Source organism: Prionailurus viverrinus, chromosome D2 (genome assembly GCF_022837055.1).
Source record: "Prionailurus viverrinus isolate Anna chromosome D2, UM_Priviv_1.0, whole genome shotgun sequence".
NCBI lineage: Eukaryota > Metazoa > Chordata > Mammalia > Carnivora > Felidae > Prionailurus > Prionailurus viverrinus.
In genome coordinates, this window is record NC_062571.1 from 13,402,145 (window position 1) to 13,417,348 (window position 15,204).

At 40.6% G+C, this 15,204-nt stretch overlaps 1 protein-coding gene across 8 annotated transcripts in view; it reads left to right on the plus strand.

Annotated features, from left to right (window-relative positions):
* Window positions 1–15,204, plus strand: part of ARID4B (AT-rich interaction domain 4B) — a 156,158-nt gene that overhangs the window by 133,857 nt on the left and 7,097 nt on the right. For 7 of the 8 annotated variants that reach the window (XM_047825042.1, XM_047825046.1, XM_047825047.1 and 4 more), the window contains 4 exons: window positions 3,357–4,571; window positions 7,883–7,996; window positions 10,256–10,471; window positions 12,055–12,201. In XM_047825042.1, coding sequence (XP_047680998.1) covers window positions 3,357–4,571; window positions 7,883–7,996; window positions 10,256–10,471; window positions 12,055–12,201 — 1,692 coding nt within the window. Of the gene's footprint in view, window positions 1–3,356; window positions 4,572–7,882; window positions 7,997–8,658; window positions 8,815–10,255; window positions 10,472–12,054; window positions 12,202–15,204 lie in introns of those variants that run through there. The other variant, XR_007145305.1, reaches the window with a different exon arrangement.

Below are 15,204 nucleotides of genomic sequence, written 5' to 3' on the forward strand. Positions count from 1 at the left end.
TTTAAGACATTCAGGTTATTTCCAGCTTAAAAATGATTGCTGCTATGAATGCATAGGTATATGTACATGCATAGATAAAGAAAAATTGAGGCCACCCATGAGTGTAGAACACAGATAGCTAGGAGTCTCTTCCCTGGCATGAGATGAGCTGGGAACAGAACAAGAGGGTGGGTGATTGTTGGAAATCTGTGGAGTGATTGAATATCTCTAGAGAATAATATTTCACATTTAGGCACCAGAGATCCCCTCAAGTAAACTAGATCCCTGCTGAATCACCTAATGGAAAGCTTATCCATTAATAAGCCCTACCAATACAGTCAGGTTTTAGTAGGTCATCCTTCAGTGTGAACAGTCAAGGAGAGCTCCCACATAAAATGTGGAAACTAAGATGGAAGGAGTGACCCTTGAGGAGAGAGGTAATGAAGGTAAGAAGCATATTAGTTCTCTCCGGTTATTATTAATCTCAGAAAACCCGTAAGCATCTGTAAAACAAGAACAGGATACAGTGATAAAGTAACAGAGAACAAGAAACACCTAGAATTAGACATTGAAATTAAAATTCAGTCAAACACAGTTTGGAGTCGAGGAAAACTTTGAGAAAATGTAAGAAAGCAGTGATGAAATGTAAGAAGATGAGTGGTACTGAACAGTAAATAGTGAAATCAGAGGGGAAGAAATGAACAGGTAACTGCACACACCACTGTGGTTTGAGTATACTCACGTGTGTATATCTTTGTTTTTCACGCTGGGGAGAGTGACACCAGCATTACTGCTAGAATCCGCCTGAGGAATCAAGAAGCCATGGGAACAGCATGCCTGGTTATAAGTAACTAAAAAGCAGTTGGATTTTGAAAAAGCGAAACCCTAGTTTTCTTATGAACTGTCTCACGACTATGTTATTTATTTTCTGATTTGTACCTCATCACTCCGTGCTGATATAGAGTGTGGCAGTTCTATCTGTCTTAGAGAATGCTGTATATGTGGTGGTGGGTTCTCCTCCCCAGTCTGCCATATACATATCAATCACTAAGATCATCCTAGAATAGTCCTCAGGTGGACAGAGGAATGAACAGGTAACTAAAAGAAGAAAAATCTCCAGAACTGACAGACACGAATCTTTAAATTGAACGAGCCTACCTGGTACCTGATAAATTCGTGAATAAAGAACCATGCCACGGTACGTTATTATGAAATTAAAAATACCAGGAATAAAAAACCACCACTATGGTTGAGGAGATAAATGAAAGTAGTGTTTTTAAACTATAAGGCAAGGGGCAGTACCTTCAAATTTTTGAAGGAAAATAATTTTCAACTTAGAATTCTGTACCTGGTTAAACTATCGATAAAACGATGAAATTTGAGAGTAAAGATGTATTTGGACACGTAAGGACAAAGAATATTTACCTCCTTGTGCCTTTTTAAGGAAAGTACTAGATGATGTGCTCCAAGACAATCTGGGAATAAACCAAGAAGGAGGAAGATGGGCAATTCACATACCTGTGGGTCTCAGTCAAGAGAAAGCAGTGAAGGTTGGGGGGCCTGGGTGGTTCAGTCAGTTAAGTGTCTGTCTCTTGGATTTCGGCTCAGGTCATGATCTCAGGGTTTGTGGGACAGAGCACAGCATCAGGATCTGTGTCCGGCTTCGGCTCAGGTCATGATCTCACAGTCTGTGAGTTTGAGCCCCGCGTCGGGCTCTGTGCTCACAGCTCAGAGCCTGGAGCCTGCTTTGGATTCTGTGTCTCCCTCTCTCTCTGCCCCTCCCCTGCTCATGCTCTGCCTCTCTCTGTCTCAAAAATAAAAACATTAAAAAAAAATTTTTTTTTTTAATAATTAACTGAAGATAACTATATATGGAAAGTATGGCAGGAGATAGTATTAATACAATACCCATGGCTCATTGCAGGCTAAACTTCCTAAGCGAGCACATCTCTTAATTATATACTATCAGAAAACATGGTTTGGAGACTTTGGAGGCTTGGGAAGGAAGAAAAAGAGCTGTTGGTTTCCTATTGAGTTTCCATTTGTTTTTAGTCATATATGCAGTGCTTTGATAATTAAAACAGTTCAGTTTTACAGAAACACATTGAAACGTTTAAATGTTTTTAGCTACCTTAATTGTGTCTGTTCTTTTTTACTTGTAGTAAACTTAGCTAAAGAACATAGGTAGTGTTGTAGTCACAATTATAAATTCAGGAGCCAAATGACTTAGGTTTCTGTTTCTTCTCTACTTTTACTAGCTCTTTGGAGTGGTTTAACCTCTCTAAATCCTAGTCTCCTAAACTATAAAATGGGGTTAATAATAATATACCCCTCATAGGGTTTTTGTGAGACTGAGTCAGACAGTCTATGCAAAGCGTACCAAAGTATCTGGCATGTAGCAGTTTCTCAGTAAATGTTTTATTAAAATCACGATAAAGGCAATTACTTTTTATACTTAGTTGAATCCATTTACTAAAATGTACTTTCAAGAAATAAATTCTGTAAATATTTTTATGTAATGTATCAGTTACTTAAGTTAATTGGGTCTACTCTTCAAAACATTGTAGAAAACAGGGCACCTGGGTGGCTCAGTCAAACATTCAACTCTTGATTTCGGCTTAGGTCCCAATCTCAGGGTCATAGGATCGAGCCCCGCCTTGGGCTCTGTGCTGGGCGTGGAGCCTGCTTGAGATTCTCTTTCCCTCTGCCCCTCTCCCCTGCTCATGCTCCCTCTCTCTTTTATAAAAAAAAAAAAAAAAAAAAAAAAAAAAAAAAGACAAAAAACAATTTGGAAATTCGTTGTTCACAAATCTTTGCCTAATCATTGCTACATTGAAAATGAAGCTTACAATTTCATATACAGACTTTGAAGTTAGAATAACCCGGGATTACATCCTGACTGCAGTTATTTTCTACTCATAAATTTGGAGGAGTTTCTTTTTCATAATCCGCTTTATTGAGGTATAACCTACAAACAATAAAATTCACAACTTTTACGCTTACCATTTGATGTGTTTTGGCAAAAATATATGGTGGTGTAACTACAAGCACGGTCACAGTACACAACATTACCATCATGGGACACCTGGGTGCCTCAGTCAGTTAAGCATCAGACTCTTGATCTCAGCTAATGTCTCAATCTCAGGGTCATGAGTTCCAACTCATGCTGGGCATGAAGCCTACCTTAAAAAAATTACCATCGTTGTGTGAGTGTCTTAAATCTCCAAAGCTTAGTTTCATCACCTGCAAAATAACGATGAAACCTAGCAGTCCAAGAGGACTGTAAACATAGGGGCTAATATATAGAGAGAGGGCCATGCACAGGGAAGACATTGCTGGTGTCCTTATCATACTCACCGGTGTTTCTTCTTTTCTAGCTTCTGAAAGTTCTGCTGAAGACAGTGAGCAGGAGGATGAGACAGGTGCTCAAGACAGAGACCACAGTGGCAAAGAGGAATCGAAGATCGATCATTTGACCCATACCAGAAACGATCTTATTGCAAAAGAGGAACAGAACAGTTCATCTTTGCTAGAAGACAACAAAGTCCATGCAGATTCGGTGATCTCCAAAGCGGTGTCAAAATCTCCAGAAAGATTAAGAAAAGATATGGAAGGATTATCTGAAGATACGGATTATGAAGAAGACGATGAAATCACAAAAAAGAGAAAAGACGGTAAGAAGGACAGTGCAGAGAAGTCTTCAAAGCCTCAAGTCAAACGTGGTAAAAGAAGGTATTGCACTACAGAGGAGTGTTTGAAAACTGGATCGCCTGGCAAAAAGGAAGAGAAGGCCAAGAGCAAAGAATCACTTTGCATAGAGAACAGCAGCAACAGCTCTTCGGATGAAGAGGAGGACGAAAAATCAAAAACAAAGATGACGCCAACGAAGAAATACAACGGTTTGGAGGAAAAGCGAAAATCTCTACGGACAACCGGTTTCTATTCAGGATTTTCAGAAGTGGCAGAAAAAAGGATAAAACTTTTAAATAACTCTGATGAGAGACTTCAGAACAGCAGAGCTAAAGATCGGAAAGACGTGTGGTCGAGCATTCAGGGACAGTGGCCGAAGAAGACTCTGAAGGAGCTCTTTTCAGACTCGGACACTGAGGCGGCAGCCTCCCCGCCCCATCCCGCCCCCGAGGAGGCGTCCGCAGAGGGCTCGTTGCAGCCGGTGGCCGAGGAGGAGGGCTGCCCCCCCAGCGCCGAGCTGGAAACACCGCCGCCGGCCGGCGCCGACAGTAAGCCCGCCGAGGAGAAGCCGGCGGAGGTCACTGACAAAAAAGCGGAATTTCCCAGCAGCGGCAGCAACTCCGTGCTCAACACCCCCCCTACCACCCCCGAGTCGCCTTCCTCGGTCACTGTAACGGAAGCCGGTCGGCAGCAGTCTTCGGTGACCGTGTCGGAGCCGCTGGCCCCGAACCAAGAAGAGGTTCGCAGTATCAAGAGTGAGACCGATAGCACAATTGAGGTGGACAGTGTCGCGGGGGAGCTGCAGGACCTCCAGTCGGAAGGGACCAGCTCGCCGGCAGGCTTTGACGCCAGCGTGAGCTCCAGCGGCAGCAATCAGCCGGAACCAGAGCACCCCGACAGAGGTGAGGGCCGAGCCGTGTCCGTTGGCGTAGTGTAGAACCTTCTGACGTTTCCAAGGGCTTCACGGTAGCGCTCGTTAGAGCACGAGGCGCAGAAGTGAAGTCCTTGCGTGAATGCGGTAAAAATGGAAATTGGAAGGGTGCTTTGAGTAATGGATAGCGAATGTGCTGAAAAGCTTGGGGGGGACTTACCCTCCCGTGCGTGAGCTGTCTGTGACATCCCCAGGGGACCAGAGCACGCGCTGGGCACGCACCCAGGCCCAAATCCACACCTTTTTGAAGATTCCTTATACCCTGGTTGACTATGTGGCATGAGCAGCTTCAATATATATCTGTAACGTTGTTTTCGCAGTTGTAACCGATGTGCGTTTTCTCACAAACATTTTGATTTGTTGACAGACCCCTCCACCCTTAACCAAAAATACTGTATGTAGGGGTTTGGAGCAACCAACTGTCCAGGCACTGCTTTCCTCAGACAACCGTGTCAAACTGATTTTCAAGCCTGACTAACTTGTGTGAGTTTGTAAAGGAATTTGATGCTTTCTTAGATGCATAGCTTCCAGATCGAAGGAGCAATGTGTATGTTACCCTCCAGTAATACTTTCTTGATTTTCCGTGAAGTTGTTAAAAGTGGAAACCCAAATTAGTACTTTGAAAAGTATTGGTGCCCTTTGATTTTGCCATAGCTATTCTTGTGTCTTCATTCTTCTTACAGACCACTTCATTCAGGTGTCTTTAGATGAATAGAATATACGCCGACAGTTGGCTTTGAAACCTACTTTTTTGCTGTAAAGATAGGATGTGTACTTTATGTAACATACCGGTTTTTATTATGCTAGTTTGAGATTTTTAGCTAAGCTTAAAGAGATGTGATACAGATCAGGTGAGTTAATTCCTAATTTTCTCACACAATTTGTTTTTTCCTTTTTTTCTTTTTCCAGCTTTAGTGAGATACAATTGATGGAACATTGTCACACAAATCTTGACTTAAAACATTTCTTTTTAAAAAATAAATATTGGGGTACCTGGGTGGCTCAGTCGGTTAAGCGTTCGACTTCAGCTCAGGTCACGATCTCGCGGTCCGTGAGTTCGAGCCCCACGTCGGGCTCTGGGCTGATGGCTCGGAGCCTGGAGCCTGCTTCTGATTCTGTGTCTCCCTCTTTCTCTGACTGTCCCCCGTTCATGCTCTGTCTCTCTCTGTCTCAAAAAAAATAAATAAACTTAAAAAAAATAAAAATAAAAAATAAATATTAAGTAAAAGATATAATTGCAGTTAAATTGGGATCTTCTTTGGTTTTTCACATTCACACATACAGCTACAGTATGTGTGCCATAAAAAAGAGATACAGTAGCTTCTGATAGAAGCAGGTTAGCATTGCCCTTTTGAATCTTAATCTTGACTAGGTTGAAAAGAATACCACTTAAGAAATACTCCTGGGGCGCCTGGGTGGCTCAGTCGGTTAAGCGTCCAACTCTTAGTCTTGGCTCAGGTCATGATCTCATGGTTCGTGAGCCATGGGATATTCTCTCTCTCTTTCTCTCTCTCAAAATAAATTAAAAACAAAAAGAAACTTTAGAAGAAGTACTCCCAAATTTAGGGTAACAGAGACCATCTGCTATACCAGAGCAAAGAGAGAATTGATCTCTCTTTAGAAATAAATTCTTGGGGCGCCTGGGTGGCTCAGCCGGTTGAGCGTCCGACTTCGGCTCAGGTCATGATCTCGCAGTTCGTGGGTTCGAGCCCCATGTCAAGCTCTGTGCTGACAGCTCAGAGCCTGGAGACTGCTTCAGATTCTGTGTCTCCCTCTCTCTGTGCTCCTCTCCCGCTCATGCTCGCTCTGTCTCTGTCTCTATGTCTCTCAAAAACGAATAAACGTTAAAAAAAACTTTTTGTTTTTAAAAAGAAAGAAATTCTTAAGCATTTATTTCATATGGCCTTATTTTAAGAAATTTGTCTACTGATACCAGAGAATTCACATTGTGTCAGAAGTAAAAATGTAAATTTTACAATTTAGATTTAGGATTTCCCTCCAGTTGGCTTACACATTTACTTACTTATATCCAGTGGCTTCCATTACTCTTTATTTCTTGCAGCTGAAAGCTTCAGAATTAAAACTCTTTTAGGGAGAAATCTGACAATTATTTTTAAGATTCTGTGCTTCAATATAGTCATTATCTTCATCACCTTCTTTGTGTTTTATTTAAGTTGTTATATTAAAATAGCTTTAGAAGAAGTTATTGCTAAGATGTAATTAAAAAACAGTCTAGAAGTTGCAAACAAAACAGTTAATGGCCTATTCCGTTTTTGACCAAGGAAGCCATATCTTATGTACTCGACTGATATTATCGTTGGTAACAGGACTAAGAAATATTTTTTGTAGCATGACATAATTTTTATCACATCTGTATCATGTCATTATAGTATTTTAATACTATAGTAGTATACAGTATAGTATTTCATTGTACTGAATAGAAACAGGACTTTATTAATCTCCGGAAAAGATAGTCTGGTAGACGATATATATATAATTAGAAATACATAGAAACACAGTAGATGCTGTGGACCAAGTTAATAGTATAGAGAAAAATGTACTGAAACTATAGTTTGGAGTAGTTGTCAAGCCATGAAGCCTGGCCGGTCATGGAAAGTCTTAGTGAAGATGTAGGATGTGGGCTAGTCCTTGAAGAAAAGGAAGACATTTATGAAGTTTCAGGATAATTTCCTACCAAGAAGGTGAAACGTTACATAGGATTATTATGCTGGATTTATAAATGGTATATGTGTTAACCAGTGCCCTGCCAGTGAAGTTACTGTTAAAATAAATAAATTGGTAAAACAGCTAAGTGTGAATTACTTTAAAATTTATCCCATTAATATGATGATATTTTAAAGTTGTTAATATCATTGTAAGCTATATCATTAATGTTTTCATCTGTAATTAACTCTTAATATTTTGGTTCTATTGAATTTTCGCAAATTTCAGTTTTTATTTTCATCATTTACCTGTTTTTGGAGTTACTAGACTCATAAACTCCCAGTTCTATATTGAGAACTATTTTTAGTTTGTATCTGATTTTTCTAAGAAGGATGTGCATAGTTTATTTGCTTTTTTAAAACTCTTTTATTATGTGTAATAATTCAATTAATGAAAATTTGTTCTAAAAATTATAGTAATTCTATGATAATTTGTAAAGCTCATAAAGAACATGCATAGTTTGAGAATTGTTCTATGCTTCTAAAATGTGAGATTAATTTATACCTAGGAAAGCTTGATTTTATTTTGTGTTACTTAATCATTTCTTTTCCATCGTAGCCTGTACAGGTCAGAAAAGAGGGAAAGAATCTCAGGGAGGAGGAAGTTCATCAAAAAAGCAGAAGCGAAGCCATAAAGCAGCAGTGGTAAACAACAAAAAAAAGGGAAAAGGCAGTAAGTGTGAAACCTCTAATTATTTATGTATAAAAATAATGGCGGATATGTTTCCCCTCCCCCCACCCCCCCATTAAGAAAGGGGTATTCAGGATATGGGATAGTTAAATATTTTGATTTTTGTCTCTACCGTCAAAAAAATCACACAGAAGTCTTCTGATCCTAGGTAAATTCTAGGATTAAGCAGTCTGGTGTTATTCAGCAGTGGTATTGATTGCTAATGAATGACCAGGTAATCCTTTTGAAAATAATAGCCAGTGTAATGTAAACTCATCTTTGTTAGTTTTATGTCCCACAGTTTTTCCAGTTGCCATTGTATGTATCACATATAATTGAAAATGCTTCAATTATATATTATTTTTATTACAGTGAAATTGATTGCTTTGTAATTCTTCAAGGCAAAATCAGACTGGAAGAGAACAATCAAGGTAGCTTTAGAGCTGTACCTCCAACAAGTCCAGTCTATTACTTTTGTCGTTCGTACCCCAAACTCTGTGTCCCAAGAGCAGCTAGAAGCAGTACTAAAGATTTAACTTTAGTAATGGCTCTGTTTGTTGACCAGCAGGAATTTATATACTGTATTTCTCCTGAGAGCTGCACATTTAATCTCTCTTTTGTAGACAAAGTGAGAAGCAGAAAATATGTAAAGAATTTTTTTTCAGGTGCCCCACACTGACCTCCTGCTGCTCTTCCAGGAGACTCCTGCCACCTCCACTGCCTGACCTTTGCTATCGGCCGGCTTGGCTGCACTTCAGTGCAGAAAAGGGTTATGCGGCCAGCTCCCCGAGGTTCTGCTGAGCCCATATGACTTCCAGGCGGTGAATATGGCGTCCCTCGGGGCCCCGGGCGGCTGTGCTCAGCAAGGCCGTGAAAGCCGGGCTGAGGCAGACCACTGCATCAGAGCGGGGCCAAGCCTTGGGTGGCTTAGCTAGCAGTTGCCAGGGCTTCCAGAGCAGCAGTGGGGGGTTTGGGGGGGATCCTTTCGAGATGTGTGTAAAGGAGTGGTGGAGTTTCTTCATTCTCAAAACACCACAGTGGGAGGAGTTGCTATCTACCTTTCCTATCTAGAATACTTGTCGGGCTTTGAAAGCCCGACTATGCCTTTTTTGGGGTAGCTGTTAGTAGATAAAGAATCAATAAATACATGCCAAATTGATCACCAATTATTTGGAATAACCAACAGGATATTTAAAGTGTTACTACACAGTGATGTTTTTGTCTTCAAGACTTTACCATTTAATGACAGGTCCTAGGAGGGCTCCTCTTCAACGAGTCAGTTAATGTATTCCTATAATTTAGCGGTATAGTGGGTATATTTAATTGTATTCAAACACTGTTCTGTAGCAGTAACAGTTAATTATATTCTCCCATTTTAATTATTGGGCTTAAGGCTTGATAAATCAGAATGAGGAAGCCATTCTCTGAGAAAAATTTAGTAAAGTTGAACTAACTCATGGAATCTAAGATAATACTTTGTATCCAGAAAGGTAATCCATGGAAATATCAATCCCATCATCTACTCATTCACATGGTTAAACAGTCAAGGTTAAGCCTTTCTGTTCCAGTACTGAGGCTTTAATCAGCAAAGGCAGTTGTAACATAATTATTTTGCAGATTTGTGAAATCTTCATAGTGAATATATTTACCAGAGTATAACTGATGGTTTATTTTAGTCCACAAGCTACGACGTAGGAGTTACTTAAGGAAAAAAAATCATTGTACACATCAAAGTTTAGAGTTCATTCCCAAAGAAGTTTTTTTTAAGGAATTTCATGATTATCTTTCATTGTTTGCTTGTGGCCAGAGGAGTAGAAAAAGTGTTACATGTACCTGTTCTGTATACAACCCAAAATGTGAAAATTAAGTTGCTACAATGAGTCACTTAAAAAGATGCTGTATTCTATTTTATATATAGTAATCTAATAGAATAAAAAGCCATTCAAGTCTATAATTATGATACATTTGATAGTCTACCAGGTATAACGGAAGATTAGTTTGAATGTTTTTTTTTAAAAATTATTATTGGCAATTCAGGTAAGAAGCATTTTTTGGTTTTGGTTTTGTTTTCCTAAACTGAGATGCTACTGTATTTATACATGACAATTTTCCAGGTTTCTAGGCAGGGTCTATAAAGCAAGGTATTTATTTGAGTAATAAATTCATACAGTTAATTTTTAAATTAATTTTTCACTAAAGTCTGTGACAAATTTTTTGTTACTTTTCTGTTTACTCACGCTTTTCTTTCTACTTTTATTTCAGCAAACAGTAGTGATAGTGAAGAACTTTCTGCTGGGGAAAGTGTAACGAAGACTCAGTCAGTCAAATCGGTTTCTACTGGAATGAAGTCTCACAGTACCAAATCTCCAGCCAGGACACAGTCCCCGGGAAAATGTGGAAAGAATGGTGACAAGGATCCTGATCTCAAGGAACCCAGTAATCGACTACCCAAAGTTTACAAATGGAGTTTTCAGATGTGTAAGTGACAGCTAGTAAGAGGAAGAAGCTTCAGCCTAGTAATTTTGAGGCTAATCCCTCTGAAAAAGAGGCTGTAACCAAACTTGAGACATCATGACCAGTTGTAGTGTCGAGAGCATATTTGGATCTTGATTTGAATAAACAAATTGCTAACAGAAAAATTTTAAGGCAATTCAGGCAGATACCAACATTGAGTAGATATTTATGATATGATATTAGAAGTTTGCTTTAAAACAATCTAGTCTTGGGGGTGGGAGTAGATGGGGTATAAATAAGACAAGATTTGCCATAATTGCTAATCACTGAAGCTGGGTGGTGGTATATGGGACTCCATTATTCTATATTCTCTATGCTTTTGTTTATATGAGAAATCTCCGTAATAAACACTTTTCGAAAAAGATTATCCCAGCGTTTCTCACACACAGAGATAGTCTTAGGAAATTGAAAACTGCTCTTTAGAGCTTTTAAAAATTTTCCTACAACTTAAAAATTATATATACTCAAAAAAAAAAAAAAAACAAACCAACCACACATTACACATACTCATAAAAATCTAAAGAAAGAACAAAAAGAGGCCAAAAGAGAAAAATGTATCCACAGTCCTGACATTCAAAAATATATTCAATTTTAACGTTTTGGTGTCTTTCCAAGTATAAGTTTTAGTGATACATTGTGGTGATACTGTATATGAATGAGGAATTTTTAGCATGCATGTTTAGGTTATAAGGTTTTTCATTCTACACACGCATACATTCAACACATACCATGCATGTATTCTGTACCAGGCATATGTAGGCATACCTTTTTTAAAAAGATTATTTTGTGTATGTATGTATGTACATATGTGTATATTTATTTATTTAATGTTTATTTATTTTTGAGAGAGAGACAGAGTACAAGCGGGGGAGGGGCAGAGAGAGAGGAAGACACAGACTCCTAAGTGGGCTCCAGACTCTGAGCTGTTAGCACAGAGCCTAACGTGGGGCTTGAACCCACAAACTGAGATCATGACCTGAGCCAAAGTTGGACACTTAACCGACTGAGCCACTCAGGCGCCCCTATTTTATTTATTTACATTTTTGAGAGAGGGAGAGAGACAGCATGCATGTAGGGGAGAGGGAGGGAGGGAGGGAGGGAAGAGAAAGGGAGAGAGAATGAAAGAGAATGACTGAATATCTTAAGCAGGTTCCACACTCAGCATGGACCCTGACTCGGGGCTGATCCATGACTCTGGGATCATAACCTGAGCTGAAATCAAGAGTCAGAGGCTTAACCCACTGAACCGCCCTGACACCCCTAAAGATTTTATTTTTAAGTAATCTCTAAACCCAGTGTGGGGCTAGAGCCTACAACCATGAGATCAAGACTCACGTGCTCCACTAACTGAGCCAGCCAGGCACCCTTATGTAGGTATAGTTTCTCATGTTCTAGCTAGAAAAAAAAATCTCAGGGAAACAAATGTTCACAAGCCTTGGTTTTAGTTTATCTGTCTTGACATTTTTCTACAACCATACTACATGCTTTCTTTTATATGGTAAAATTTTGTTTGAAAATACATACTGATGAAAGTTTTAAATTCGCAGCGGACTTGGAAAATATGACAAGTGCTGAACGCATCACAATTCTTCAAGAGAAACTTCAGGAAATCAGAAAACATTATCTGTCATTAAAATCTGAAGTAGCTTCCATTGATCGGAGGAGAAAGCGTTTAAAGAAGAAAGAGAGAGAAAGTAAGTGTTAACCTTCCTTTACTTAAACCAGCAGTTTATGACCCTACAGTTAGATTCATGTGAGTTTATGTCTGGGTCTTCGGGCAAGTTCTTTAATCGCTCTGCCTTATTTTCCTCATCTATAAAATGGGGAAGAATTTAAAGAAAAAATGATCTCAAGTCACAGGTCACAATGTTCACTTTCATGGAGTTTATAGATAGTCTGCTTTAAAAAACAAATAAGATTTCAGATAGTGAACGGCACTGTGAAGAGAGTAATGTTAAGGCAGAGATTGGATGGGTTGTGTTAGGTTACAAATGATCAGGACATGTTCATTGAGACCTGAATGACCAGAGGAAGCGAGAGAAGTTAAATCTGGGGGAAAAGAGTTCTCTTAGTCTGCCAGGGCTGCCATAATGAAGTACCACGACTGGGGTCTTAAACAACAGGAAACGTATTGCTTATCTCCAAATACTGTCATGTTGGAAGTTAGGGCTTCAGCATAGAAATTTGGGGAGACACGGTGCTCAGTCCATACAAGAGTCCTGGGCAGAGAAAACAGTATTGGAACTTTTGACATTTTGGAGCCGGGTACGTCTTTGCTGACGGGGTTGGGGGGGCAGGGCAGGGGGGGCGGGGAGAGGTCTGTGCACCGCAGGATGCTTAGCAGCATCGCTGGCCTCTACCCACTGGATGCCAGCAGCAACCTACAGTTGTGACAACCAAAAATGTCTCGAGACATTTTTCAGGTATCCTCTAGGGGGCAAAATCACCCCAGGATGAGAACATCTGCTATGAGGGAATACATTTGGTGCCTTTCGGAAGCAGGAAGAAAATCATTGTGGTGAAAGCAGTGCAAACATCAGCTAGGTAGGCAGAGGCCGACTCCTGTGGGGCCTTATAGGCAAGGATGAGGGGTGGAGATTTTATTCTAAGTGAGACAGAGAGCTGTTTCAAAGTTTTAAACAGGGAAATGACATGGTCTATTCATAGTACTTAAAGATCACCTGCTGTGTAGAAAGCAGACTCTAGAGGGGCAGGGATAGAAGGAAGCAGTGTCTGTCGATTAGGCAGCCCATCGCAGTGGCTTTGGGGAGCGGGCGACAGTGCCTTGACTGGGGTACTTGCAGGGAAGATGGAGAGCAGTCCGTGTTCATAGCACTTGCTGATGGATATGGTGTGGGTGGAGCAAAGACGAATTGAGATGATTTGTAGGTTTCCAGCAGGAACAAATGGCTACTTGGTGCTGACTTTGGAAACCGAGGAGGACCTAGAAAAGGTAACATTGGGGGTTGAGGAACACAGGATCAGACGTTTTGTTTTCACCATGTTACTTTTTGAAATGCCTAGTAGGCATCCAAGTGGGATGCCAGGTAGTCAGTGGGGTACATAAGCGTGTATCTCAGCGGGAAGGCAGGACTAGAGAGCAAATTTTTAAGTCATTGCCTGGCCATAATACAGTAGTTAACTGTAAGCGGTTTGTTAAGCCCCAATACTTGAGTAGATCACCTAGAAGACAAATGTGGGTACAAAAGAAGGAGAGCTGGGGCAAGCCAGCTTTTACAAGTAGGGCTGAGAGGGAGAAGACTAGCAAGACGTGAGGAGTAGCCTTGAATGAAGAAAACCGATGAAGGTGGCCAAGAGTTGAGGAGGCCAGTGGCATCTGTGCCAAATGCTGCTGAAAGGCCAGCAAAGCGGTCAGTGGCTGGGCCGTGCTGGAATCATCGGTGGCCTTTTTGAGAGCATGTGCTGTGAGCTGTGGAGGTGCAGAAGCTGGTCTAAAGCTGATTCAGAAGAGAGGGGGAGGCAAGGAAGTAGAGATGGTGACTCCAGGAAAAATCTCACGTTTGCTATGAAGGGAACAGAGAAAGGGGACCCTAGGGGCGGGGGTGGGGGGACAAAGTCATTGCAAGCTTATGATTATGCCTCCCCGACCGTCCTCTGTTTCCACTGCTCCCATTCTCTGATGAAAATCAAAGCACTTTGATTTTCATTTTCTTTTTCTTCAGAACAATGTTCTTCGTTCCCTTTTCTGCTGTTGTGATAAGTCCTATACCTCTCCACCTTTGTCTAGGCTTTTTAATTTGTGGAGAGACTGAAAGTCTGGGTCATGGAGTGATTCGAAAAGAAATTAAATGTTAATATATAGAAAGTATATACAGAAGCATTCTGTCAAAGGAAGGGGATCAGGGTTTTATTTGATAGGTAACCATTTTTTTTAAGTTTATCTTGAGAGAGAATGCACACACAAGCAGGGGAGGGGCAGAGAGAGAGAGGGAAAGCGATTCCCATGTAGGCTCCACACTATCAGCACAGAGCCCAGTGCGGGGCTCGATCCTGCGAACCATGAGATCATAACCTGAGCTGAAATCAAGAGTCCGATGCTTAATCGACTGAGCAGCCGCCTAGGCGCCCCTCCCCTGATACATAACCATTTAAAAATAATTAAAAATCAACTATAAGCATACTATTTAAATTCTTGTGCCAGCGCTCCTTATTCTTCCATCGCCTAAGCCTTGTTAGAGTGTTTTCATGTAGTAAGATGTCTACCCAGAAACAGCTCCTCTGAAACAGTGTTTGTATGTGTGGTCACCATAGATTCTCTGTAGCAAGTGATTCTTATAAATGGATGCCTTCCCTGGGGAGTTAGCAGTAAAAGTCAGTTCCTAAATACTATTTAAAATACCAGTGGAGGGGCGCCTGGGTGGCGCAGTCGGTTAAGCGTCCGACTTCAGCCAGGTCATGATCTCGCCGTCCGTGAGTTTGAGCCCCGCATCGGGCTCTGGGCTGATGGCTCAGAGCCTGGAGCCTGTTTCCGATTCTGTGTCTCCCTCTCTCTCTGCCCCTCCCCCGTTCATGCTCTGTCTCTCTCTGTCTCAAAAATAAATAAACATTAAAAAAAATTTTTTTTAAATAAAAAAAATTTAAAAAAAATATCAGTGGAAAATGACTATCTCAGCTGTTCAAAGAAATGCAAATCAAATAGGGTACTATTCCTAGCCAAAAAAAAAAAAAAAAAGTAT